Here is a 25963-nt window from a genome sequence, read left to right on the forward strand (position 1 = left end):
CCCTTTATTTCTGCCCCGTAACAGCTACTCGTTCAGTTTACCGTTAGCCACCAATGCTGGGGGATTCGGGGATAGCAAACGCTGTCGTCCATGCATGGTATGAAGTAACTATGGAGGAGAGTCGTAAAAAGGAGAAGAATGCGACATTTAACTGTTGCCTCTATATTGCCCCACCCCTTGTAGCGCGCAACTGCAAAGGGGAATTTACTGTTCCACGAAGACAACAAGGACACATATCCTTAGCACGGATGCTTAAGTGTGATTCCTGCTCCTCCCGATCAAATAAATGAATAAAAATACTTAACAGAGGTTCTGCCCCACTACGCCCATCCTTCCAACTCGACAATTCGATGCGCCTATGATTCTATGTATACGATGTGGCGCAAAGGTGCAGAATAGGCTGCACTGGGGCTGTGCCACTTTGCATAGAAAGAGTTCAGACGGCGATGCTACTCGGACATCAACTTACTTAACCATGCTCTGGGTTTAGGTAATTGCAGAAATATTAACTCCGAGTTTATTTTTAATTCCACCTCCCCCCGCCCTTCAACCATTTGGCCATCTTTTCCGCTTCAAAAACAGGCTAACACTGGGTCACTAAAGAAAGGTTTTAATGATCCAAAGTCGATTATTTACAGGGTCTTCTCTCCCTCTCGGCTTTTTCACTTTCTGCCTCTCGGGCAAAAAATTAAAAAACTCCATTGATAATAACAGGACTAGCCGTATGAGTAGTAAACAAAGAAGGCGGAGCTACAAGGCCAAAGAGGAGGGGCTTTTCGATTCCCTTCTTGCGGGCGTATTCTGCAGTGCATCCATTACGGCCGGGTGGGCGTAGCCAGGAGGGCCTGCGTTTCATCCAATAGCAGCTCGGGAAGGCGTGGCCACCTTGACAGCCAACAACCGAGTAGGGAGGCTGAGGGAAAGGGAAAAGGGCTGGGACGGCCTTGTCCCGGCTGGAGCCTGAAGGATAGGGAAGAACGCGACCCTGATTAGCGAAAGGCCCCAGCCAATGAGGGCGCTGGGAGGGCGCGCTGGATTGGCGGAGGACTGCAGGCCACGGGGCGGATCCCGCCTGCGATTGGCCGGGAGGCGGGGCCCGACGAGTGCCGGCGACCCCCGACTGTCAGCGCGAGCGAGGAGAAAGCGCAGCTGAGGCGCTCGCCCCGTCGGTCCGTCATGGCGGTCTGCGCTCGGCTTTGCGGCGTGGGCCCGGCGCGGGGCTGCCGGCGGCGGGGGGCTCAGCAAAAGGGGACGGCGGGCGACAGCAGCGAGCCAGACACGGACCCTGAGGAGGGAGGCGGCGGCGGCTGCGGGGAGGCGGCGGCGGAGGACGACGACGCTGCCGAGGAGCGCATCGAGGGGGCGGCCTTGGCCGAGAGCAGCCCTCGCGGCCGGGCTCCGCTCTCCCTCCTCGACCTCCCACCGGAGCTGCTGGTGCAGATATTCGGCTCGTTGCCCGGCACCGACCTGCCCAACCTGGCCCTCGTCTGCAGCGCCTTCAGGCGCATCCTCCGCACCGACACCATCTGGCGCCGGAGGTGCAAGGAAGGTGAGCTTCCCTCCGTGTGTAGGTAGCAACCCGCTCCCATTTCTGAGGCGACCCGAATCCTCGCTCCCCCCCCCCCCCAATATAGCACAGGAGTAGAAGGGGAGCTTTGTCCATGCCCACAGACAGATGCGCAGACCTGGATCTCTGCAAGGCTTGGTATGAAGAAGTTTAAGGTGGGAGGAGGAAGCAGTAATGAAGAGAGCTGATTTGGGTGGAGGAGCTGCAGAAGGGGTGCAGGTTAAAGGAAGGAAGCAAAGCCTCAAAATAGAGGAAAATAAGGCTCAAGTTGCAGAGAGTTGGAAGCCTTAAATCTGGTGAGTTCATTTATCTCACCAAACAATGGTGGGGGTCATGGGTTGCATACACACTATGCCTTTAAAGCAAATTCCACCACTCCAGAGAATCCTGAGAAGTATAGTTAACCCCTCACAGATCTTCAAATATCAATACCCGGCCTTAACAGTCCCGAGGATTCTTAGAGGGAGGAACTTTGAATGTGATTTAAATATATGGTATGTTCACAGCCTGGGTAGGTCAGATGATGCCAACAGAAGAGGATACCATGTGGCACTGGCGTTTTTTGCTTGGGAAATGAATGCTGGTTCAGATGGAAAAAACAGCAAAGGGTTGGCTGGTGGCACCTTAAAGACAAACAGGTTTTTACTGTGGCAAAAGCTTTCATGGGCTACAGGTGAATTCATCAGATCAAAAGCCTGATATTCACAAATGCTTCTGCCACAGTAAATATGTTAGTTTTTAAAGTAATGCCTCTTGCAGTGCAAACAACAGGCAGAGCTACTTTTTCTGAAGTTCTTACTATCCAGAAAAAAAGGCATTCTGAAAGAAAGGGACTATCTGTATCTTGGGAAACCCATAAAGTCAAAGCTTTAAAAACATCAGGGTAATTGAATTAGAAGCAGGGCAGCTGAAATTTGCTTAAAAGACTTGAGGCATAGGAGTGCCTTTTATCTTTTAAAGTACCAGAGCTTTTTTTGTTTGTTTGTTTGTAGCCTAACTTGAAACTTGTGAAGGGATATTTGGAAATTTACTCCACCCCTTCAACAGAAGGTTGCAAGACAGTTTACAGCTGTGCAACACACAAACTTAAAAGGATAATGGAGCTGAGGCATGGAGGATTCTGCCTTGACATAGTAGATTGATTTATGACCTCCTGGTCTTTCCCTATCCTGTGATTCTGTAATTCTTGTCATACCATTCACATCTATGTTTCGAGATTGAGTAGATCAGCAGCATGGCACATACCTAAAAATGGGCAGCCTAAATTAGACGAGAGCGAAGAGAGCAGGAATGGAAACATAGGTGGATTCGGGAAGATTTAGTGGAAGTACAGTTAAGACAGAATTCAGGAAGTTCAGGAGAAGCTCTTCTCAAAAACATGGATCTCAAATCCTATGAGCCACTGGGAAAGAAAGTAGTCTAGAAACTTAGGCTTCAGTACAAAGTGAAGTAGACCAGAGGAAGGCTCTGCTGTATCTAGCTTGTAAACTGAGGTACAAGAAAAATTGCTGGGGAAAAAATACTGATAGAATACTGAGTTATCCAGAAAATAGGTAGAGACTAGTTTTGACATCAACTCTTTTATAGACTGCTCTAGTAATGTCAAATGCTGGCATTTATAGAAATCCACTTCAGTCTTATGAGTTATGAATACAAGTAAATCACAAACCAATGACATAAACTAGGTCTGTACAACTGTGTCGCAGCAAGCTAAGAACAGTCCAGCAACTATGTACTGTGAACTGTTGGGTACTTGTCCATCTCCCCAATTATAATTTTTTTTATTATAGGTGGCAAATAACACAAGGAAGCAACCCTTCAGTAGCTTCAGGGCCAACCTGCCCAAGAGGCAGTTTTTTCAGAGTGGCAAACTCCAGCTGCTGCCTCCTCCCCTGTGTGCCTGCTGCTGCACACCCACCCAGTGGCACAGGGTGGCAGTGGGTACTCAGGTGGGTCACAAGAGGCATGCAGTGGAGAAGGTGAAGGTAGCAGCATTTTCTGTTTTGCCTCTAGTGGCAAAATGTCCTGGGCTGTCCCTGGATGGGAGTCATTTGGCTTGGTGAGTTGCAAGTTGGCAAAACATGAGGCAACTATACATGTTATTTACATGTTTAAGGGTCCATCCCATCAGCTTTTATTTATAAGATGATTAGCCAGCAATCTTAGCTTGCTATTGGATTGAGAGTGATGAACCCAGGCATGGAGGTATCCCTTAGTAGCTCCTCAGTTTTCTCAAATCAACACTTGGGATGAAGAGTGCTGCTGTGCTCACCTGGGAAATACGAGGGCCAAGATGATATTGAGAGTTCAAAGACTAGGGTGAAGCTTGTGGTATGAAGGATACATTGATTGATGGCAGGTGTCATTCATGCATCTTGTACCTGCAGTGCTAAATTTGGGAACCCCAACCACAATGCATTTAAGGGGATTGCTTGCCTGCTGCAATTGGTGCTCTATTGAACATTTCCCAGCAAGATCACATCCTGCCATGCACTTTTTGTTCCTCTTCTTCATATTGCAAATGGATTCATGCCCTCTGGCCCATTAGTGAGGACCCACACCAGCTGTATCTGTTGCCAGCTATGAAGTCATGCTTTTTGGCCTTGCCAAGAAGAACTTTGGGGTTGGACATCTGAGTGCAGCCAGCAACTGCATTTGGATGAGCTGGAGACTTTGGGTACATTAAGAATGCTGTCTGCAGCTGCAAGAACTTATTTCTAATTTGTTTGATAGCCTCATTTGAGGATATTTGCCAACATTGACTCATCCTTGTGGATAGGCTTGGAACACACTTTAAATGGATTTTGCATCATGTTGCCTCAGCTTGCTGCATTCTTTCTTGACTGGCATGATTTTGGGCAAGTGCCATCTTAGTTCCATCACAGTTATTGGGGAAAATAAAGGGGTGGCATCTTTCTTTGTAGCGACGCGGGTGGCGCTGTGGGTTAAAGCCTCAGCGCCTAGGGCTTGCCGATCGAAAGGTCGGCGGTTCGAATCCCCGCAGCGGGGTGCGCTCCCGCTGTTCGGTCCCAGCGCCTGCCAACCTAGCAGTTCGAAAGCACTCTCGGGTGCAAGTAGATAAATAGGGACCGCTTACTAGCGGGAAGGTAAACGGCGTTTCCGTGTGCGGCTCTGGCTCGCCAGAGCAGTGATGTCACGCTGGCCACGTGACCCGGAAGTGTCTTCGGACAGCGCTGGCCCTCGGCCTCTTTGAGTGAGATGGGCGCACAACCCTAGAGTCTGTCAAGACTGGCCCGTACGGGCAGGGGTACCTTTACCTTTTATCTTTCTTTGTGCCACTGAATGTCATGGCAGTTGTACACAGAGGCCTTATCAAAGCTCTGTTTTCCTTAAGCCTTTTCTATAGCTGGAAGGGATATTCCTGGTTGTCTAAATCTAATATAGCCCCCATCCATAAAACAGAATATCTAAATCTTCAAGGGTCTTAATGTCTGCCCTGCCAAGACAGATTATTATCTAATGACCTGCTTGTATGGAGCTAGGAAAAAAATAGATAACAAAAACCATAACCTAATTTATGGTTAAATATGGATTGTCTGTTCTTGGATATAATTTTATACCTTTTTTTGGAACTAATCAGCCATTTTCTTTTATGAGAAAGGCTTGGATCGTTGTATGTTTTTCCCAATGTAGAAAATAATGAAGAAAGCAGCAAATAAACATAAACAGACCATGCTTGACAGACCCAAACCACAGGTACAGCTAGAGAGTTTTGATATTGCACAGTTGTTGGTAGTGGTGGAGTTGGTGTTTTTAACTTATGGTTTGGGTTGATGTCAGAGCTAAGATGCCAGACAGTGGGATAATAGGTTTTGGGTTACTAGCATGCAAGCTGCTGGAGTCAGATAAGACATGGTTGCCATCCAGTGTGGTGCATGTTTATTTATTTGTTTATTTTCCATTTAGAAACACATATTTGAGTGTGAGATGATCAAACTCAATATTTTAGCCACAAAGGATGTGATTTTACCATCTTCACAGCCATTCAATACAGCATTTTATATTGCAGTATTATGGCACTAATGTAAGTGCTTATATAGAAGCAACACGTTGCAGATGCTGCCTAATTCTGCTTATGACAGAATCCCATTCATGCAGGTAACATTGTCTCTGAAGCTCCCTAATTGTTTTGCAGTCAGGTTTGCAATCATCACCAAGACAGAAATGTTTATTTCTTTTTCACCACCGCCCACTATTAAATGTGCCAGCATCTTATTATGGCCTTATTTTGTCCTCAGAGGGTTTCCCTCCTTAAAAACCCAAGCTCTGCTGTGTGTCAGAAATTACAAGTTTTTTTAATGGCCTTTCTCTCTTTTAGTTACAGTATCTGAAGAAATGTGCATGCACACGAAAGCTCATACCAATGACAAACTTAGTTGGTCTCTAAGGTGCTACTGGAAGGAATTTTTAAATTTTGTTTCTCTCTTTTAGTTCATCAAGAAGAGAGAGATTTCCCCAAGCATGTCCCAACTTAACCTGAATAGCTCAGTTGGTTAGAGTATGGTGCTGATAACACCAAAGTTGCAGGTTTGATTCCCATATGGAACAGCTACCTATTCCTGCATTGCGGGGAATTGGACTGGATGATTCATAGCACATGTGGGCAACTAGACCATGGCAGTTGGCACTCAATGCAGCAATTCCAAAGCGGCTTGGAGTACACTTGTGGGTCATGCTGGTAACTGCCTACTTTGTGTTGTCTGTATGTTTGTTCCCTTTTACTTTTTTGGAGTTTGCGAGTAAGTAGATTTTGCGATTTTTGTGGAGCTGTGGATTTCAATTCACTTTTCGGGCAAAGCTATAAATAGGTGGTACTGACTGTTCCCCAGGCGTGGAAGCAAATTGGCGCCTCTCTCTCCTCCCTGTAGCTCAGCTTACCTTGATTAATCAACAGTTTCCATGCTCCATTTGTTTGTTTTTAAATGCTAAGTGATTTGACCTTTGTCTTTAAAAGAAAGTGTCCAGGGTGTGGCAGTGAGCCCTCCTGGCAAAGTGAATAGTGGCTTGAGTTCAACAGAGGGCATGAATGGCTAACAAACAACTTGCTTTGCAGATTCCTGTAGCTGTAGAATGCAAGACAGGGTGACTGAAGCTATTAGGATTAGACTTCAGTTGAACCAGCTGTTCCACCCTGACCGCAAGCACTTTGCTGTTCATTGAAATGGAGGGAACAAGCCTGGCCCACACCTGATAGCTAATAGGGAAGCCCTAGTGCAGGGGTCAGCAAACTTTTTCAGCAGGGTGCCGGTCCACTGTCCCTCAGATCTTGTGGGGGACCGGACTATATTTTGAAAAAAATAATGAACGAATTCCTATGCCCCACAAATAACCCAGAGATGCATTTTAAATAAAAGCACACGTTTTACTCATGTGAAAACATGCTGAATCCCAGACGATCTGTGGGCCAGATTTAGAAGGGATTGGGCCAGATCCGGCCTCTGGGCCTTAGTTTGCCTACCCATGCCCTAGTGAGTTAGACCTTGGCTCATGTAGAGTAGATAAGCAAAGGTGTTTGCTCACACCAAGAAGGGATTTACTCCAGGTCAGACTAGCAGTGACTTTGGATGTGTTCTGCCCATTCCATCTGAGTATGCAGTGTTCACTTTGACTTATCTGGAGCTACTTGTTGAGCAAGTATCTCTGTGGGGCACCTGCTTGTGGCAGAGGAGGGTCCGGACTATGGCAGGAGTAGTGGGTAACCTTGCCTTTGAACAGGGAGTTAAACTACATGGTGTTTTCAGCCTTTCCTGCTAGTACAGACTTAAAGCATGGCTATTTTCTCTAATTTTGTTAATTTAATCAGATTTTTGTCATCCAAGGAGCTCAGGAAGAGGGTATGTGTCTCCTCTCTAAGGTCACCAAGTGAGCTTCATTGTAAAATGGGGATTTGAACCCTAATCTCCCCGGAAGATGTCCAGATTATAGTATGTGGTTTCTGTTCGTTGCTAGGAGTGTACATTTCTATCTGCATAGAACAGCTTTAATATTTAATTTTCTCTGGTGATTTGCAGCAGCGAGAGTGGTTGTTTGTGTGTTTTAATAGCCTTAAGGGTAACAGTGCAGTACAGTCCCCACCCCACCACCCCCGGTATCCAGAATAAATGACTATTATACTTGGCTTTACAGTATTCAGAGCACTTAACATTCATTATCTCACTAAAATCTTACAACAATCCTGCATAGCAGAAAAACAGTAATGGTCACCAGATTGGAAAAGGCTGCTTTAACATGTTTAAAACTGCTATGTGCCGTACATTGATTAAGGCTGCAATCCTGTACACGCAGCTGGAAGTCGCGTTGCTCAGTTAAACTTCTGACTACTCTAAAAATAAAATAGGGCTGGGTTAACAATACTGGTGGCCCTTGTAGCTATTGAATTATCAGAGCAAATCTGAATCATGAGAAAGCAAGACTGGCAAAGCCTGAGGACTGTTGTCTTGGTACTGGATAGCTCACTCTTGTGTAAATACAGGCTTTGTTTTTTGTTTTTTTAATTTGGTGTGCGTTAAAGGAGTAACTTTTCAGATATAAGGGTGATCTGTGTGCATTTGAGCCTATTGAGAGATCTTTGATTGGATCAGCTTCTTGGTACAATTTTTTAAAAATTGACCTTTTCCACTTCATATTGTTCCTCTCGCCAGCCATTGCTAAGGGACCTACTCACTAATGCCCAGAGTGCTTGCCTTAACCTGCACCCAGATCTAAAAGTATTTTGCCCCTTATACTGGAAACCTATTTGTTGTGTTATAGTTCTGCTCAGTGTTTGAAACTCCCATTGTTCTAGGCGCATTTTGCGACAGGGAATTTCATTAGAGCAAGCAGTTTCTGAGCTCTGGGCACAGTACTGCACTTAAGATTTTAGATTAAAACTGCCTCCTCACTTCCAGCTTCTCTCTGAATACTGGAGAAGTGATCCCCCTTAAGAATATTAGGGGGTGAGCAGGGGAAGGACTAGACCATGTGAAAAATGGACATAATATTTTAGCTGCAATTCATTCATTTTGAGCTTTGTATTACAGGTATTGATATAAAAAAAGTGTGCCTAGACATTCCGTTGTTGTTCCCATAACGTAGGTTTAAGGTGCCATTTAGCTCTTAGCTTTCATATCTCCATTTCTAACCCAGGTTCTCTTTAAAATAGTGTGTGACAGTCTCTCTTAGAGGCATGTGCAAATAAACACATCATATGGTGTACCCTGAAATGGCTTCTGCAAGTCAGAGGCTGTGATCACTAATTTAGAAATGGGTAAACCCTCAGCCGCTATAGTTATGGATGAGCTTTGTGTCAGAAGATCTTTGGTGTCCGATGTCTAGCAGGTGCTAGAAGTGTAAAACTGCAGTTTAAATCTTCTACTTTAGAAAGCTGGTCTGATTTTAACTAGTACATCTAAGGCCTGGAACAAATAAACTCTTGGTACTGGTACTGGGCATGTGGTCTGTAGTGGCTGTTGGGTGCCTTCCGTTTTGTCATTTATTTCCTCCCCAGGGTGGTTGTAGCAGTTTTGTAAATTGACCTAACTCCTGTGAATTGTTTTTCTTTTTCAAAATGTAGCAAAAGCCATTTGTGTGTGTTTATAGTTAGAAACATCCAGTAATACGCAGTGCAATGAACTGAGAGGGTGCCATTGCCGTGGCATTGATTGGCAAGGGAGCAGGCTGCACTGTGCCCATGTTCCAAAACACTCAGGGATCCCTTACATGGGATTGGTGGGGACCAATCCTGCTGAATGCTTAGAATTTTGATGCTGGGGGTTAGAAATGTGATCATGCACCCCCCGCAACAAGTTCTGTTTAAATTTATAGTAAAGAGCAGCTGCCACAATGTGTTACCTTGGAAGTCAACTGCAGCTCACTAGCCATGTGTTGTGGCCTAACATTCTCATCCGCTGCTATGCCATGATTTTGTTTTGTTTTTTGCAAGTCTTGGCAGCCATAGTAAAACAAGACATATTAAGTCGTATAAACGTGGAGTCAGTAGCATGGCGAGGTAGGCGGGTGGGCGGGCAGAGTCTGTACCAAATGCACTGGTATGCCATTAATGTCATTTTATAGAAGTGGAAATGGAAGCTGAATAACCCAGTTTTAAAAGCTTTTTTCCCCAATGAGTTTTATTAAGTTACAATATTTTTAATCTATAAAATCAAGATGCAATTTCATCTTTTCCCTTTATTTTTATCAACATCCCACCCCGTTTTCCTTTTCCTTTTTGTTTCCTTTTCTTATTAGTTTCCCCAATTTTTAATAAATCAGTGCCAAATTACATCAAATTTAATTCAATTTCCCCAAAAACTTGACTTCCCACTCTTCGTCCTAGGTGTGACCTCTTTCCCCCCCATTGCTGCTTGAAATTACATTATATTCAATTTACAATTATTAATTATTATTTGATCAATTCCTACTCATATATTTATATAACAATAACATATTCCCTTAAAGAACAAAAACAGTTATCCACTTTAAAGCATTACTTATTACTTCTATATTAATTTTTCTTTCTTTTCTTTTTTCTTTTTTAAATTAATCTTTATTGGTTTAAAATCAAAACATACACACAACGAAAGCTTGAAAAAAGGAAAAAAGAAAAAGGAAAGAAGATGAAACAAAAGCAGCACAATACATTTCTTACAAACAAAAAACAGTACAACAATACATCACAAATTCACAAAAATGTTCCGACCATCAACTTCTGACTTCCTTGATATGGGTTCTTTGTTTTCCTAATTACTTGCCTCTATTTTTCAATAAACTCTGTCTTTATTAAATTTTGTTTGACTTCTTTATACTTTAATCAGTTCTGAGTGTTATTCGAAGCATTCTAAAGTTTTTATATGGGGACACTGTTCTTTTGAATATTGTCTATAGATATCCCATTCTCTTTTGAACTTTTGGGTTGATCGATCTCTGATCTTTTTTGTCATATACAGTATGCTAGTTTCATGTATTCAAGCATTTTTACTTGCCACTCCTGATGGAGTTTTATCTCCTTTCCATCCCTTGGCAATCAGCATCCTTGCCACCATTGTTGCGTTAAAAAAAAAATCCTTCTTTTCTCCCTTGGGATGTCTGATGCCATTATGCCTAATAGGAAGGTTTCAGGTTTCTTATTGAACGTTATTTTGAACAGTTTTTAAAAAATTTATTGTATATAAGTTCCCAAAAGCTCTTTATTTTTTTTTGCAACCCTACCACATGGGGTACATTGTGCCCTCTAACTCTCTGCACCTCCAGCATAAATTTGACTTGGTTCTGTACATTTTGGACAGTTTGTTGGGGGTGATGTACCACCTGTATAGCATCTTCATGAAATTTTCTTTTATAGTGAACAGCCCGTGAATTTCAATTCCCTTCTCCATAAATTTTCCCATTCCTCCATTTGAATATTGTAACCAAATCTTTCGTCCACTTAACCATGACTTATTTTACCTCTTCCTTCCAAAATTTCCATCACAAAACCTATTTTTTTATCAGCTTTAAAGATTTTCAGTTGGTGGTATTGTAACTAACCTGTAAGATTTTTTCAGTTTTAGCTGGGTTTTATCCTCTTCTAATAAATCTTTGTATGTTGCCCAATTTGTATTCATGGTTTTTTTTTTTTTCTTTCCTGTGAAGGCTTCAAGTGGAGATAGCCACCAGGGTTATCCCATATTTATCCCATACACCATATAGTGATTTCCTTAACACGTGATTCAAAAAACCCCTGTGAACCCTTACTTTCTCATAACAACAAAGACAAGCCGCTTTCCTTTCTTTTCATCTTGCGTGTGCTGCCATCTGTGTCTATCTTCTCCACCATCCATCACCTTTCAGTCATTATTCATCTTCACTTTTTGAGTCTACACTCCTCTAAGCCAGTGTCCATTTCCTGTTCGGTTCCATATTTATTTCCTGTTTGGTTCCATATTGTTTTGCAATTCATGTTGTCCCCACAGCATTTGCACCACCCCGTTTTCCATGGAGTTGTTGTTTCTCCCCTTCTGCTGCACCCTATCTTCTATATATTAAATCACAATATTATAATCTAATTACTTCTGTTGCTTATAGCTCAAATCCTACTCGCAAGTTCATCATATTATAATATGTATTTAAATAGTCCAAAAAAGGCATCCATTCTTCCATAGAACACTCATCATTAGATTCTCTTAATTTTGCTGTTAATTTTACCGGTTCTGCATAGTCCGTTATCTTACTTATCCATTCTTCTTTGGTTGGAACGTCTTCTGTTTCTGCACATATAGAATCCTAGCTGCTGATAAACAACTTTAACATTTTTTGGGATTTCTGCCCCTATGATTCCTGACAGAAATGTTTTGGGCTTTATATATATATATACTCATTTTAAACATCTTTTTAATTTTGTCATGTATCACTTCACAAAATACCATTGCTTTCTTGCAAGTGCCCCACATATGAAAAAAAATCCATCTACCTGTTTACACTTTCAGCAATTATTAGGAAACATTTTTAAAAGTTGAATTTATATTCTGGACTTAAAACAACAAATATGACTTCTAGGACAGAGAAAAACACATGGAGATGATGGGCTTTTTGTTGCTTTTTGACTGTATTCTAGAGCTGATAGTGCCAGTGTGATTAAAAATCAAGGTGGAAGCTTGCAAGGGCTTTCTTAAGTGGAAGCTCCAAGGATTCTAATGGAAAAGGCTGCTGGACATCCTTACCTCTGGACAGCAGATGGTATGACCTGACCTATTTAATTGCAGAATATGGTGTCTGCGAGAACCTGCGAAAGCTGGAGATCACAGGAGTGTCCTGTCGAGATGTATATGCCAAACGTAAGTGTCAAGCGCTTGGGATCCTTTTTGAGTTTCATTGTTGAAAGTGAATTTGTAAGTGAATTTTTAACTTGAGCAACTCAATAGTCTAGACCGCAGCAGAGCTGTGTGTCAACAGCAATGTTTCTCTTATCTGTAAATCCATATTGAGATTAGTTCATTTAGCACTTACATGCACTCCAGAAATGTCAAGATTTAGAACAGCATTACCTCTATTTCCCATCTCTCTAAACTTAAATACATTTTTAAAAGGCATCAGCACTCTGCGTGACTCTTTTATACATGAGTGTTTATGATTAGCAGGCTTAGCAGCTCCCCATTCCCCAGTGATGTACAAGTCTGGTGCTTCTATTGTAGGGACACACATTGAATTTACTGTCTGGAGGATAGATCCTTGAATATCCCCAACCCTTCAACTGGCAACATGAGCTGAAGGAGTCAATCCCGTGAGCCATATTTTGCTGATTTAAAGAGAATTCATTTAAAAAAAACAAAAACCCTACAAGAGATCATCCCTGATGCCGCTTATTTCAGACCACCCTCTCCACCCTCCATTTCTACAATAGTATGGCAAGTTTGAAAACATCTGGTGGTGTGGTGGTAAAAAGAGGTGGTAAAAAGAGGACAAGAGTTCTCATACTCACCCTGCTGTGTCTGCTCAGGTATAAACCCACGAGTGAAATCAGGGCGTTTTATGAAAATCCTTCCCGACTACGAGCACATGGAATACAGAGATGTTTACACCTGCCGTATGTACCTTCCGCTGGCAAATGTTTTTTTGCGTTGTGTTAGCATGGAGTGTGCCTGCTTCACCACTTAACCGACAAGCTAAGCTTCCCAGGGCCATTTGGGAGACGGATATGTTTTGAGAGCAGCGGGTGCCAAATCCAGCAGACTAAGAAGGAATGCTAACCACCACTGCTATGTCAAGGTATAGGAGTAAGCAGTGCTAGAAACAAGTAAGGTAGCAGTAGCTGTGGCTCTCTGGAGCAGATGGCACCGTCTTGAGGGTGGATAGAGTTTGGGTAGAGCCTTGTAGTCCCCCAACAGAGTTTTGTATCAACACTAGGGGAAGTGGATGAGACCCAGGAAGATGAAATGTTGGTATCTCAAAAGAAACTGCTAGAAAGTTGAAGTTTTCAGGAAGCATCAAGTCAGGAGCTGTTTGATAGAATTACATGCCAGGTTATTGCAGGGAAAGGCATCCACAAATCTACTCACGAGAGGCAAGGTTGCCCACCCCCTCTGGCAAGGTGGACACCTAACATCCTATAGATCCCTACCTCAGAGACCTCACTCTATTGCATTTTTCAAGCAGGTAAGATATAGTAGGAGCCTTTTCTGAGCAGTGAAAAAGGAGTCTTGCTGCTGATTTTGACCTTCTCCCTACCTTGCACAATTGAGAGAAGACCTGGCCTGTCTCCCAAACCCCCTTTCCTTGCCAGGGGATGGGACCAGAAGTAAGAGCCTACCTAAGTAAGCTAAGCCAGTATCTGAGGACCCCTGACTGGGAAGTCCCTCCCAGTTGCTTCCTGGCTGTAGCAAGAATACTACTGTCTTTAAACCAAGTGAGAAAACTTCTTGCTTCTGATCAGGTCTCCAATACAGTTGTACCTCAGGTTACAAACTCCGCTAATCCAGAAATAGTACCTTGGGTTAAGAACTTTGCTTCAGGATGAGAACAGAAATCGCGCAGCAGTGGCAGCAGCGGAAGGCCCCATTAGCTAAAGTGGTACCTCAGATTAAGAACAGTTTCAGGTTAAGAATGGACCTCCAGAACGAATTAAGTTCTTAACCCGAGGTACCACTGTAGTTCAGAGGAAAGAGCCATTGCCTCTAGCGTGATCCCCTTTTGAATTGGGTCCCAAAGCAGTTCCTTTCTGACAAAGCATCTCTGCCATCCCAAAAAGAGATTCAAGGGGATGTAGATCAGTAACTCAGGATCCTCTAGAGCAGCAGAGAAAGCACTGGGAAATTGTGACATCCATGCTGGGAAGCCAGAAACTTATGGTCTTCCCATGTAAGTGTGTCCATTTCAGCAAGGGTAGCAGTCCCTAAAACATAAACTGGAATTCTGAAATTGAATCCCAATCTGCTAATTGGCCACCCCTGTTCTAGTGGAAATAATGTAGCCTTTTTTTTACCAAAGAACAGAAGGAAAAAAATATTGAGCAGCAACTCTGTATTCCTAGCCCTTGGTAAGCTGCTTTCATTCAGTGAGTTCTTCATTGAGTCATCTGATTCTTGTGTGAGTTTGATTGGAAAATAAATCAGTGGGTTTTTGAGAGTCACTGCTGGTGCATTCATTTTGGTCCAAAATGAATCTTGAGGCTGTCTATTCCATATTCAGCTCTGTAAAATAATAGTGAAAGGAAAGAAGCACAGTCTAAACAGTCTGGAGATTTTAGACACTGTGAAATAGAAACTTTATTTTATGAAAACAGCTCCTTCTGTCTTGGGCAGCTGCTCAGAAATCCACATTCTATTCAGATGCTTTACACTGCTCCACCCATGTGATGCTCACATGCTTCTAGGTCATGGGTTTCCCCAAAATGCCAGTTAACCCTCAGGATGAATAGTCTGTGGTTTTATTTTGGGTAACAAAGAGCTGCAAGCAGGGCAACCATTTAACATACACAGCTGCTCCCAGACTGGAAATGCAATGTTGGAAAAGGCTGCATCTCTGGAATTGTTGCCTCTTAAATAAATAAACACTGCCAATAAGATTGAAATGCAGCAGAGCTGCGCAGAGGGACAGATGTGCTCTTGTACAAGGTCCCATTTAGAAGTGCACAAGCTCCTAACCCTTTATTCTGCCATTTATCCCCCTCCCCACATTATTTGATTTTATTTTGCCTTGTCTTGCCTTGCCTTGCCTTATTTATTAAATTTGTATGCCGCCCTATACTTGTAGGTACCAGGGCAGTTACAACATGAAATCACAATATAAAAACACAAAATATATAATAAAAACAAAAAACCCAATAACACCCCCACTCCGCAACACATTTTAAAAGGGCATTGGATGTCAGTCAGCTCTAAAGGCCTGGTTAAAGAGGAACGTTTTTGGCTGGTGCCTAAAAGTGTATAATTGAAGATGCCAAACAAACCTTCTTGGGGAGAGCATTCCATAAATGAGAAGCAGCTGCAGAAAAGGCCCATTCTCGTGCTACTACCCTCTGGACCTCATGTGGAGGAGGCACACAAAGAAGGGCCTCAGAAGATGATCTCAGAGTCCAGGTAGGTTCATATGGAAATAGGCGATCGTTGAGGTAGTGCGGTCCTGAGCTATTTAAGGCTTTAGAGGTATAATTGCAAAAGTATATCTGAAACTTGGGTTGCTCAGTGCATTAGTTTTGTGTGAAGCAGATTCCTGACATTGGCTGAGCCTAAATCTTTGTGTCAGGGTACCACCTTTGCATGCCAAAGGGCCCAGGTTCAAAGCCTGCCATATCCAGTAAAAAAAAAAAAAAAGATTAGGAAAGTAGATGAGGGAAAGACCTCTGCTAGAGGCAGCTGCCAGTCAGAGTGGACAACAGTGAGCTAGATGGAAAAACAGTTTGACCTGGTATAAGGCAACTTCCTATGTTTCTAGAATGGGAGCTATTCCAGTGGGCTTTTTACTTTATGACATAAGCTAAACTGTTGTGTGCATGACAGGAACATATTTAGAATGCTGTTTTCTGAGGTGAGCCTGCTTTTGGCTTGATGATAGCCTCTGAACTGGGCTGTAAAGCAGGTAGGCTTTACTGGGAACCTGTGGCAACCTTGTCCTGTGAGGGCCTTGAGAAGCAATGGGATGGATGAGCTTGGGTGTGCTACAGGAGACTCTTTTTGGTGTTCCTTTGGCTTAGTGACTGATTTACGCGGGTAGTTTTTGGTTTCTTTAAAAGTGCTAAGGCTCAGTCTTGCTTAGTTCCCCCTGATCCCAGTGGTATGGGGATATGAACTATGCTGACTCAGTGGGTGGCATCCAGTAGTAACTCTGCCAAGAATAGGCCAGTTGAAGTTAATAGACATGACTAACTTAGGTTCGTTAGTTTCAGTGGGTTTTCTCTGAGTAGACTTACATTCCAGTAACTCTTCAGTCACACTTCCTGCAAGAAATTGGAAAGTGAGGCTAGTCACCATTCAGAAATATAGGAAGCTGCCTTATACCAAATCAGATCATTAGTTTCACTTATTACTGTCTACACCAATTGGCAGTGGTTCTTCGGGGTTTCCCAGCTCTACTTGGAGATGAACCTAGGATCTTTTGCATGCGAAGTGGATGCTTTACAGCAGTTGCCTCTGTTTGACCAATGAGCATTACAGATGCTAGAAGCAAAGCTTTTAGTATTTGACAGCTGCTTCTTCCAGCTTGGGAATCCCAAATAAAAACAGAAAGAAGTGCCTTGCTCTTGCCCAGATGATTGCTGACCTATTGAAACAGAGTGCTCATGAAAATAATGCATTGTCTCATTCACTTTAATATTTTTATTTTGAAATTGTGCTTCTGATTTCCACAGCTACAACTGTGTTCTGTCCTGTGTTCAGCTGCCTCTCATTCCTCCCTAACTTTAGGCAGAATAGCCCCAGATAACCCCTTCCTTCTTAACTCCATTCTGCTGTGAGAGGGAGAGTTTCAGTGAAGTGTCTCAAAAGCTCAGGGGGACTTTGATACTCACAGTGGTATGTTTGCGTGACTTAACGTATTGTCTTGAGCAAACCCTCTCTGTGAGGATTGTCAGCTTTCTTAGAAAGCAGTTCATAAACATCCCTTTGGTGAAAGCCTTTTCCTTTGCAGAGGCCTCCCTTGCAAAGGGCATGGTGGCATTAAGTGTCCCTTATTTTGACCAAGGCACGGCTTTAACTGGCGTCTCCCTTGAGTAGTGTAATGATAACACCCTCACCTCTTTAATGCAAAATATGTTTCTGATGACTGCAGTGGTGGTGAAAGAGCCTTCTCTACCTTTTTTACTTTTACTTTAGTGAGATTTCTTCCTTGGGGGTGGAAGCATAGTTTGAAGGCCCTTTAAACCCCTTGGGGAGGAGCCCATTTCCTCTTCTCAGTGTTGGCTCTCTGTGGAGCCTCCCCCAGCTTGCAGGACAGGCAGGCGAGAGATGGTTTGGACAAGGATCAAGTGCCAGCACCCTTCTCCCTGCCTCAGACATGTCTGAGGGCGAAAGAGCAGCAGTCAGCACTACTGAAGAGGGCAGTGCTACAAGCTGTGAATTTGGGGCAAAGAGAGGGGAAACCAGGAAGGTTCCCTGGTGCAATGTTTCTCTCTCATTGCCAGAGCTGAAGAAGCCAAAGCAGGGGCCTTGGGAAATCCAGGACCATATCTTTGGATGGCTTTTCTCAAAGCTTAAAAGCAGTGGTAGGGGAAGGGGCTCAGTTAGGTAAAGGCAGGAGCACAGTGGGAGGGGATGTTCTCTGATCAAACACACACACCCAACTGCTATTTGCCATACTGAAGAGAAATTTGTGTATTTGTCTCTTACACACCCAGCAAAATTATTAGCAAAGGGAAGGGTTAACCAGGGAAATGACATAGAGGGATGGGCTTTAAGAAATCTTCTTCCCCACCACTACACTCTGCTGCTCTGATCCAGTTTGTTCCCCAAGCTGCTTCTCAGTTCTCATTTTAAATTGAGAGGTACACCTTTGTTATCTCTGAGATTCCCATTAATATTGAAGTGAGGTCTTGACTGTCCTGCAGTCCTTCCTCTTCCCTGTGTTTTGCAGAAGTAGAGTAAATTGTACAAAATGAGTAGAATGGTGCAAAGGGTTCTTTAATTTGTATGATACACCCAGGGCATAGAATCTTGGTGTCTGGATTTATTGCCAAGTACACACAGCCCTGCTGTACAGGGAGCTCTTTGACACCACTGAAACTCTCCCTTTGCTTCAGTATTTCCCCTCCCTTTAGCTTTCTGTGTGCCTTTTGATTATCTCTTGCATTTTCTTCAATTCTCCAGTGCTCCACAGATACCGGCACATCTTGGGACTCTGGCAGCCAGACATCGGTCCGTATGGGGGGCTGTTGAACGTAGTGGTGAGTATAGAGGCTCTGCCATGTTGCATAGAGCAGGGGTTTGTTTAAGGTGCTACAGTGACTGAAAAGAAAGCAGGTTTTGACTCTCCTTACTTTGTCTGTGACAGGTAGATGGCTTGTTCATTATTGGCTGGATGTACTTACCCCCACATGACCCTCATGTGGATGATCCAATGAGAGTCAAGCCGCTCTTCAGGATCCACTTAATGGAAAGAAAGAGTGCCACAGTGGAGTGCATGTATGGCCACAAGGGACCCCACAGTGGGCATATTCAGGTGAGCTACCTGTCCACTCTGCCGCACATGCAAAATAAACACCTGTTTTTTAAGGTCTTCTGTGCCAGGGTAATTTTTAGCCTGTTTGTGGGTCTGTTTTCATTGAGGATTTATGCCCTGTAATGCTTAATACTGTTGTTTAATATGTACAGATTGTGAAAAAGGATGAGTTTTCAACAAAGTGCAACCAGACGGATCACCACCGAATGTCAGGAGGAAGGCAAGAGGTAGGCCCTGTGTAATGAAGATACCCTGAGCTGCTTTTCAGCCTGTCGGATGAAGCAGGGGTTGTCAACTTGTTGTGGCCCCCCATATAGTATACCCTAATGCCCATTAGCCCCAGGAGGGGTAGGATTCAGGGTTTCTTGAGTAAACTTCCCATGAGTTAGATTTCTTCCCCCAGCACCTGAAAGCCAAAGGTCACTTGTTGATTCAACTGTCAGCTGCTGTCCAGGTGCTTCAGTGCCATTCAGTATGGTCTATGCTTTGCATTGCTAGCCAGGGAATGACTTATAGCTTCCTTGAGTTGGGCTCTTAAAGAACTGAAACTTTTATTGCTCTGGACACGATCCAAATGATTGTGCAGCTAACAGAAAGCTATGTTCCATGTGCATTTCTCCCCATACTGCCTGGCAAACAACTTTCAAAGCTTACGGGAGAAATGCACATGGAACGTAACTATCTGTTTGCAAGGAGTGGTGGTGGTATGCCTTGACCCCCACCTCATTTAATAATATAAGGCTGCTTCTGAAAATGGAGCAGAGGAATGAGAGAGAGATTGCACACAACCTCTGGTGTGACCTTTGGGCACTCCTGTTTAAAATAGAGAAGGCTGGAAAATGCTGTTCCACCTTTCCCAGGAAAACCTTGAGACGAAGGACGCAAGATAAGGGAGACCTGCTCCAAGACGAGCTTCCGATGTCTTCTTTATATAAACATTGTTTACTTGGCCATTAGCAAAGGTTACCACCAGCAACTGTTAATCTGAGATAGGGCTTTTTCAACATATGTGGTAATTTAGTGCCACTGGGAAGGCAGTTAGCTCACATAATATTTTATTTCAGTCTTTACTGCACATGTGCAGGCCTAGGCATGTTCACAGACACACAGAGAGGCTTGATGAATTAGGATCTGTTGCCCTGTATCGACTAGGGAGGAAGAGACAGTTATCTGCGGTTGGGGATTAAAGTCACAGTTGGCAAAGCAGAGTTAATGCTGAAATGCTGCTGCTGTGCTCTGGCATGAATATGCCTCATGATCGAGCAGCTCATTGTCAAGAAGCAAGCAGGGCTGGGAATTTGTGGGGGTGGGGTGAGAAAGCCTCTTCCACGGCTGACAAGTAATCATGCTGTCTGCAGCAAGATCATTAGGATGAATTAGGCTATCTGTATCCTCTGAGGGTTCAATGTGTATTGTAACACTAAAACGACACCATGCTTGCAGAACAATTTTTTTTTTTATTCTTCCATCTTAAAGCAAATGCTTGAAACAAAGCTTTGGAAATGTGTGTAAGAGATGGCTTCTCCACAGTTCAATGTTTTCTACTGCGACTCCACATGATGTTGTCATTCCTTTGAAAGTACTATGTGCCTTTTCCTCCATCTGTCTGTTCCACCACCTGAAACATAGAAAATCTAACAAACAAACGAAACAGTTGTTGGGGGCAAGGGATTCATTTACAATAGCCTGGAAGATCTGCTGTGGTTTCACAGTCAACAAACAATGGCCTTAAGAAGGCTTGTGTCTGGAAGCACCCAGTTATTGTGTTTAAATGAGTGAAATCATTCTGCCTTTGGCTCTGCAAACAGATCAGTTTATGGATCATCTGTTTGGAATTCTAGAATTTGTAGTCCAGTAACAGGAAGGGGCATTTAATGGGTGACCAGCTTGATGAAAGCAGAGGAAAGCAATTGTCTCTTGTCCATATCTACCTGTGCTTTCTTATTGGAGGAAGGGGTCCCAGGCAATTGCAACTCATTGACTTTGCTTCTCTCTTTGGGGTGCTGTTGTAGGAGTTCCGGACATGGCTGCGAGAGGAGTGGGGGCGGACTCTGGAAGACATCTTCCATGAGCACATGCAAGAGCTCATCTTGATGAAGTTCATCTATACCAGTCAATATGAGTAAGGGGCGGGGAAGGACCCTTCTTTCATCCTCCTGCTTCTGCAGGCAAAAAGAGAGAGAAAAATCAGTATTTTTAGAATAAATTGTTCAAGTAAAGTAGTACAGTTGCAAACTCCCCAAACAGTGATAACATTTGAAAGGGAAGGGGTGCACTATCTAGGTGTGGTTGCTTTTTGCTTCAGAGAACAGTGGAGACTTATGATGCCTTTGTAATCATCGTAATTCCTTCTAGTTCCATTGTTTATGTACCCTAAACAGTACCATCCATTCACAAGATCAGGCGAGCCCAAAGGTTTGCAGAAGTATTAATATTATTATCATTATTATTATTACCTCACCTTTTTACCTAGTGGGACTCAAGGCAGCTTACAGATAAATAAATGCTAGAACCGTGAATTGGTTTGTTTTGGCAAATTCTGTTCCCCATCTTCAAAAGCTGTAGACGCCTTTGGCAAGAACTGGAATGGTGCAAGGGAATGACAGTGAATGGAGACCATAACAATGAGGAATGGAGGGAGCAGATGGGTCTTGAGTCTAAGAAATAGTAGCTATGGTGGGTACAGAGGGAAGGCCAGAGGTGCACAGCAACATGGTTTTCCATCATCTCCCTACCAAAAACTCACTCTGCTAATTTGAGTCCCTTTCAGATTCTGCTCATGCATGGCAAAGCTGCATTCAACATGCAAGAGAGCTAGAGTTTTGATTTTTGAAGGCATCATTGCTTTTAAAACAGGGAAGGTGATCTAGTCAGATGCCAAACTGTATGCCTTGCCAGTGATTCAGAGATTGCACCAAACAGGTTGTGGCCTACCTGCATTATATCAAGCTGTGGTTCTTTTTAATATTCCAGCAACTGCTTGACATACAGACGCATCTACCTCCCTCCACGGAGTGCCATTGATCTCATCAAGCCAGGCCTTTTCAAGGGGACATATGGGAGCCATGGTCTTGAAATAGTCATGCTCAGCTTCCATGGGAAAAAGGCCAAAGGAACTAAAATCACAGTGAGCATCTGGCTTTCTCTGTTCACGTATGTATTGTCACTGTTGCCATGCCAAACAAAATGATCAAGGGAATGGAGCAACTCCCATTTGAGGAAAAGGGTTGCATCGTTTGGGACTTTTTAGTTGAGGGAAAAGTGAGTAAGAGGTGGCAAGAGAGAAATTTATAAAATTATGTACAGCATGGCTCCCCAAGTTCTAGATCATGACTAAACACTACTTCACACCAGCTCTCAATGAGTAAAGAAATAGTACAGCTACTTAGACTAGCAGGGCAAAGGAAGTGGGCAAGACCTACTGAAAGTGATGAACAGAGTGGAGAAGAGAGATTTGCTAGTACCACAATATACAGGCAAGGCACAGTAGTTCAGGGTGTGTTCTGTTTCAAAGAAGGGTCTGGGGAAGGGAACGAGGAGAAGCTGGTTTGGCAAGGATGAGGAGGCTGTTCGAGGCACTGGAATGGGATGGAGTCAGTGGCCATTAGCATTCATAGCAAAGTCATTCCGCTCTCTTTCCTTCCTGCCTATCCTCCAGGGTGACCCTAACATCCCAGCTGGCCAGCAGACAGTGGAGATTGACCTGGCGCATCCCATCCAGCTGCCTGATATTGAAAACCTGAGCAATTTCAGCGAACTCTCCCGCATTGTCCTGGAAGTGCAGGAGCAGGTGCGGCGAGAGCAGCAGCAGGAGGAGGAGGAGGGTGGCCTTGAAAAGGAGCGCCAGCTGCAGGCCCAGGAAGAGGAAGAGGAGGAGCAGCCAGGCCCCTCTCAGCAGGAAGCAGGCAGAGGAGCAGAAGGCCCTGCAACTGAAGAGGGAGCCATGGCCCAGGGCTCTCCCCCAGCCTCATGCCCTTTTGTGCTGCCTGGTGGCATTGCATCCAGGAATGAGGATTACCCTCGGACCTGCAGAGCGTGGTAAATATGAAAAGCCAAGAGTTGTGTTTCAAGGGGCATCCCTGGAGGATGTGGAGCAAGTTGCCCATGACTATCCTTTGGGCTTCTGTCCAGTTCAACCAGACCCAATATTTTATGAAGTATTTGCTCCCAGAAAAGAAAATATTCTCTCCCCCCCCCCCATTTATTTAATTCAATGTATGACAAAAGCTCCAATTATTATGATTTCTGTCTTTCCCTTTAAAAAGAATTTTTACCCAATGTGACTTAATAAAGCATTTATAAGAGAATTCCTAAACTCTGCCAGTTCATAAAATACGATGAAAGCATTACCAGATCTTAACATTATTAACACCAGAAAATAACAAAGCAATAAGAAAGCACAATTTAAAATATAATTTTTTTAAAAAAAATCTGGTGGAAATGAAAACTGTTTAATGCAGCAAATACAATATTATTGAAAAGAGAGAAAGAGAAACCACAAAATAACCCCACCTCCAGCCCTTTCCAGGAGGTCCAATCTTTCCAAGAAAAGAGCTGCTGCTCTATCAGGGTGTGAAGCAGGGAGGAACTTCTGGTTGGAGCTATTAGCATATATTGGATTAATGATTTTTAGAGGAGACAGGGAGCTTGAAACTCTGGAAATCACATAGCATAGGCCTTGCAAGGACATGTTAATTTTTGGAAATCTCTGTGTCAACATGGAAGCCAGGTAACCTGGCAGTTCTGTTTGATGGGGCAAGTTGTGTGATGCCTGGATTTTCCTGTGGAAGGTATATCACTGCATCCTTTATTTTCTTTTGTTCTTAGTTTCTACGGCACGGGGCTCATAGCTGGCCATGGCTTCACCAGCCCTGAGCGAACACCCGGCGTCTTTGTTTTGTTTGATGACGACCGTTTTGGCTTCATCTGGCTGGAGCTGCAGTCTTTTAGTCTCTACAGCCGCATCAAGGACTCCTTCCAGAACGCAGGTGCTCCCTCGCAGGAGGCTTTCGATGAAATGTTGAAGAACATCCAGTTACTTACATCATGATGGCGGCTTCTTCTGGCAGCTGGAAGGGGGAGGGATTCACATTTTCCATCTTGAGGGGCAAAGCACTCATCCTTGGAGCCACAAGAGCTCGAAACATAATGCACTTCTCAAGGAGGACTTTTTACCAAAATGAACACACACACACACACACACTGCTTAACACACTGCTTAACACACAAATGAAACTTCCACAGTATGTTATGCATAGTTTGCAACATAGGTCTGTATATTTGGAGGACAGCTGGCCAAGGTAGTAGCAGCTTAGCATGCTTGCTTTTCCTTCCTTTCCCCCCTGAAGTTTAGTGCGTGAGTGGGGACAAACCAAAACCAGCACTTTGCAGACAGTGTAAATAATTTTGTGTGTGTGTATGTGTGTGTGTGTGTGTGTGTGTGTTACACGAGCAGCAGCCACTCGGTATCCTCCCTGAGCCAGGAAGCTGTTCTCCAACACGGCTCTGTAGCCCTGGGCTTTTTTCTGAACATGCCTCTCTCACTTAAGAATCATGTTAAAAATTTTGATCTGTGGCTAACTGCCATGAGTTTCAGATGTTAGTATGCCCCTTTGCTTCTCTCCAGGAAGCTTTCCTTTAAATGTGAGAGTTCTGACTGGGCAACTCTGTCTGTGTGAGTGGGGTATGCGGGGAAAGGGGGAGAGACCATGCAACAAACACAGCCTGGTTGCCTCTTTTCTAACCTTTTCACAGGCTCCTTTGCATTCCTTTCTTTTCCACCTGAAATTAGGGTAGGCAAAGAGACCTCTGGACTAGGAGGTACCCTTGCTGTATATTCTCTTATTTCCCCCCATGTCTCTGAGCCCATCATGTGACTTGGATAAGAACTTTACAGCATTATGAGGCCTGTTGATATGATGATTATTATTTATTTTATTTCTTGAAAAATTATAAGTTCCACAACACACTAGATGCTCTCTCCTGTTCTCTCCCTTCCCATGCTGTTCAGCCACTGTGCCTCTTGTGTGAGGGTTTGACACTGGTGCCCTGGCCTCCTTCTCCCGCTGCTCAGCATTTGCTTAAGGAGTAGATCCTCGGAAAAGCTGCTAGGGTTTTGTTGATGGAAATCAAGATGGCTGCCGCCTTTGGGCACTTTAAGTGGGTCCTGCCAAGTTCTGGCCTTACTTGGGCCCAAGCCACCTATTCTTGGGAGCTGTAACGTTTCCCCCTTCATGCCATGTATGCACTACAAAATGCAACTAATACCCGGTGCCCTCATTCCGGTTTGCACCCTCTACAAGCCTTATGAGAAGCTGTGTGATTCTCGTGCAATTCTAGGATTTGTTCTGTAATTTCCCTTTACTCTGCCTAGGGATCCTTCATGGGAACAACCTCCTTTTAAGCAGCTGGAGCTTGCAAATATATGTCTAATTTGCAGAATCTTTGTATTTCTTGCTTTCTTTCTCCTTTGCCCTCTGCCCCACCATTACAGTTTTGGAAAGCTTTCCAGCTCTTCTTAACACCCATCCTCTGCAAAATATTCAAGTCCTTCAGCCGCCTGGAAGGGAAGCTGAGAAAGAAGAAGGCCAAGCACCATATTCCCATGAAATCGCCACAGAGAGTGTCCAAAATGGACAGCTCAGACCTTGAAGGAGTAAAACACCAACCACTGCACTCTCTTACCATACCACATTTCATGCAAGTTATTCTGGAGTCCTCTTGGGTATCTTTGGCAGATGCTCCAGCAGAAATCCCTTGGGTATCCCTAATCATAGGATTACAGGAATTATAACATGAACAACAAAAACTATCTTTCCATGCCCATTGTTGAGGTTTATCCCCTGGGAGGGAAGAATCTTCTCTTCGCTTTTTTACAGCATTGTAATCACTATATAATGCATGTCTAGTTGCTGCAGCATTACAAAGGGAGAATTGTAATCTTTCTGTATGAGCAAGGAGGGTGGTTGGGCAGGTCTAACATAACCCTTTCTCGGGGGAGATGCTTCTTCATTTCCTACAGCACCAACAGCAATAAATCCATTATTTATAGTATCAGGGTCTCAAAGCCACACTGGAGCCATATTTAAACTCATGAATTCAATCCACTGATGAGGAGAGGATGAAAGGGAGGTTGAGGTCTGGACCGTGGGGTGGGGGGTGTCGCAAGTGGTAAGGAGAGAAGAGAAAGCCAGATTTTACTGGAAACAGGTAAAAACCTTTATCGACAATGCTTGAAGCAGGTAACCAGGTCTGGGGAAACACAAGAGGAAG

The 25963-nt window shown here is 43.8% G+C and overlaps 1 protein-coding gene across 2 annotated transcripts; it reads left to right on the top strand.

Annotated features, from left to right (window-relative positions):
- The first annotated feature begins 1130 nt into the window (after positions 1–1130).
- FBXO31 (F-box protein 31) lies at positions 1131–25132 on the top strand. Of its 2 annotated transcripts, XM_083456492.1 has the most exons (10): positions 1142–1549; positions 12307–12378; positions 13041–13127; positions 18340–18416; positions 18524–18691; positions 18844–18918; positions 20704–20813; positions 21665–21818; positions 22350–22729; positions 23519–25132. In XM_083456492.1, exons 1-10 carry the CDS (start codon positions 1177–1179, stop codon positions 23739–23741), a joined length of 1719 nt encoding a protein of 572 aa, XP_083312618.1. In that variant the 5' UTR covers positions 1142–1176; the 3' UTR covers positions 23742–25132. The 2 variants fall into 2 exon arrangements, with proteins under 2 accessions (XP_083312619.1, XP_083312618.1); XM_083456493.1 differs by lacking the exon at positions 13041–13127 and having other exon boundaries at positions 1131–1549.
- The last annotated feature ends 831 nt before the right edge of the window (positions 25133–25963 follow it).

This window comes from Podarcis tiliguerta (genome assembly GCF_965153285.1).
Source record: "Podarcis tiliguerta genome assembly, chromosome: 8".
Taxonomy (NCBI): Eukaryota; Metazoa; Chordata; class Lepidosauria; order Squamata; family Lacertidae; genus Podarcis; species Podarcis tiliguerta.

Excerpts from the sequence above, each read along its gene's own strand:
- FBXO31 (XM_083456492.1), top strand. The coding sequence starts at position 1,177 with ATGGCGGTCTGCGCTCGGCTTTGCGGCGTGGGCCCGGCGCGGGGCTGC. Across the intron at positions 13,128-18,339 it reads CAGAGATGTTTACACCTGCC|TGCTCCACAGATACCGGCAC; the intron begins GTATGTACCTTC and ends TCAATTCTCCAG. Across the intron at positions 18,417-18,523 it reads GGGGGCTGTTGAACGTAGTG|GTAGATGGCTTGTTCATTAT; the intron begins GTGAGTATAGAG and ends TGTCTGTGACAG.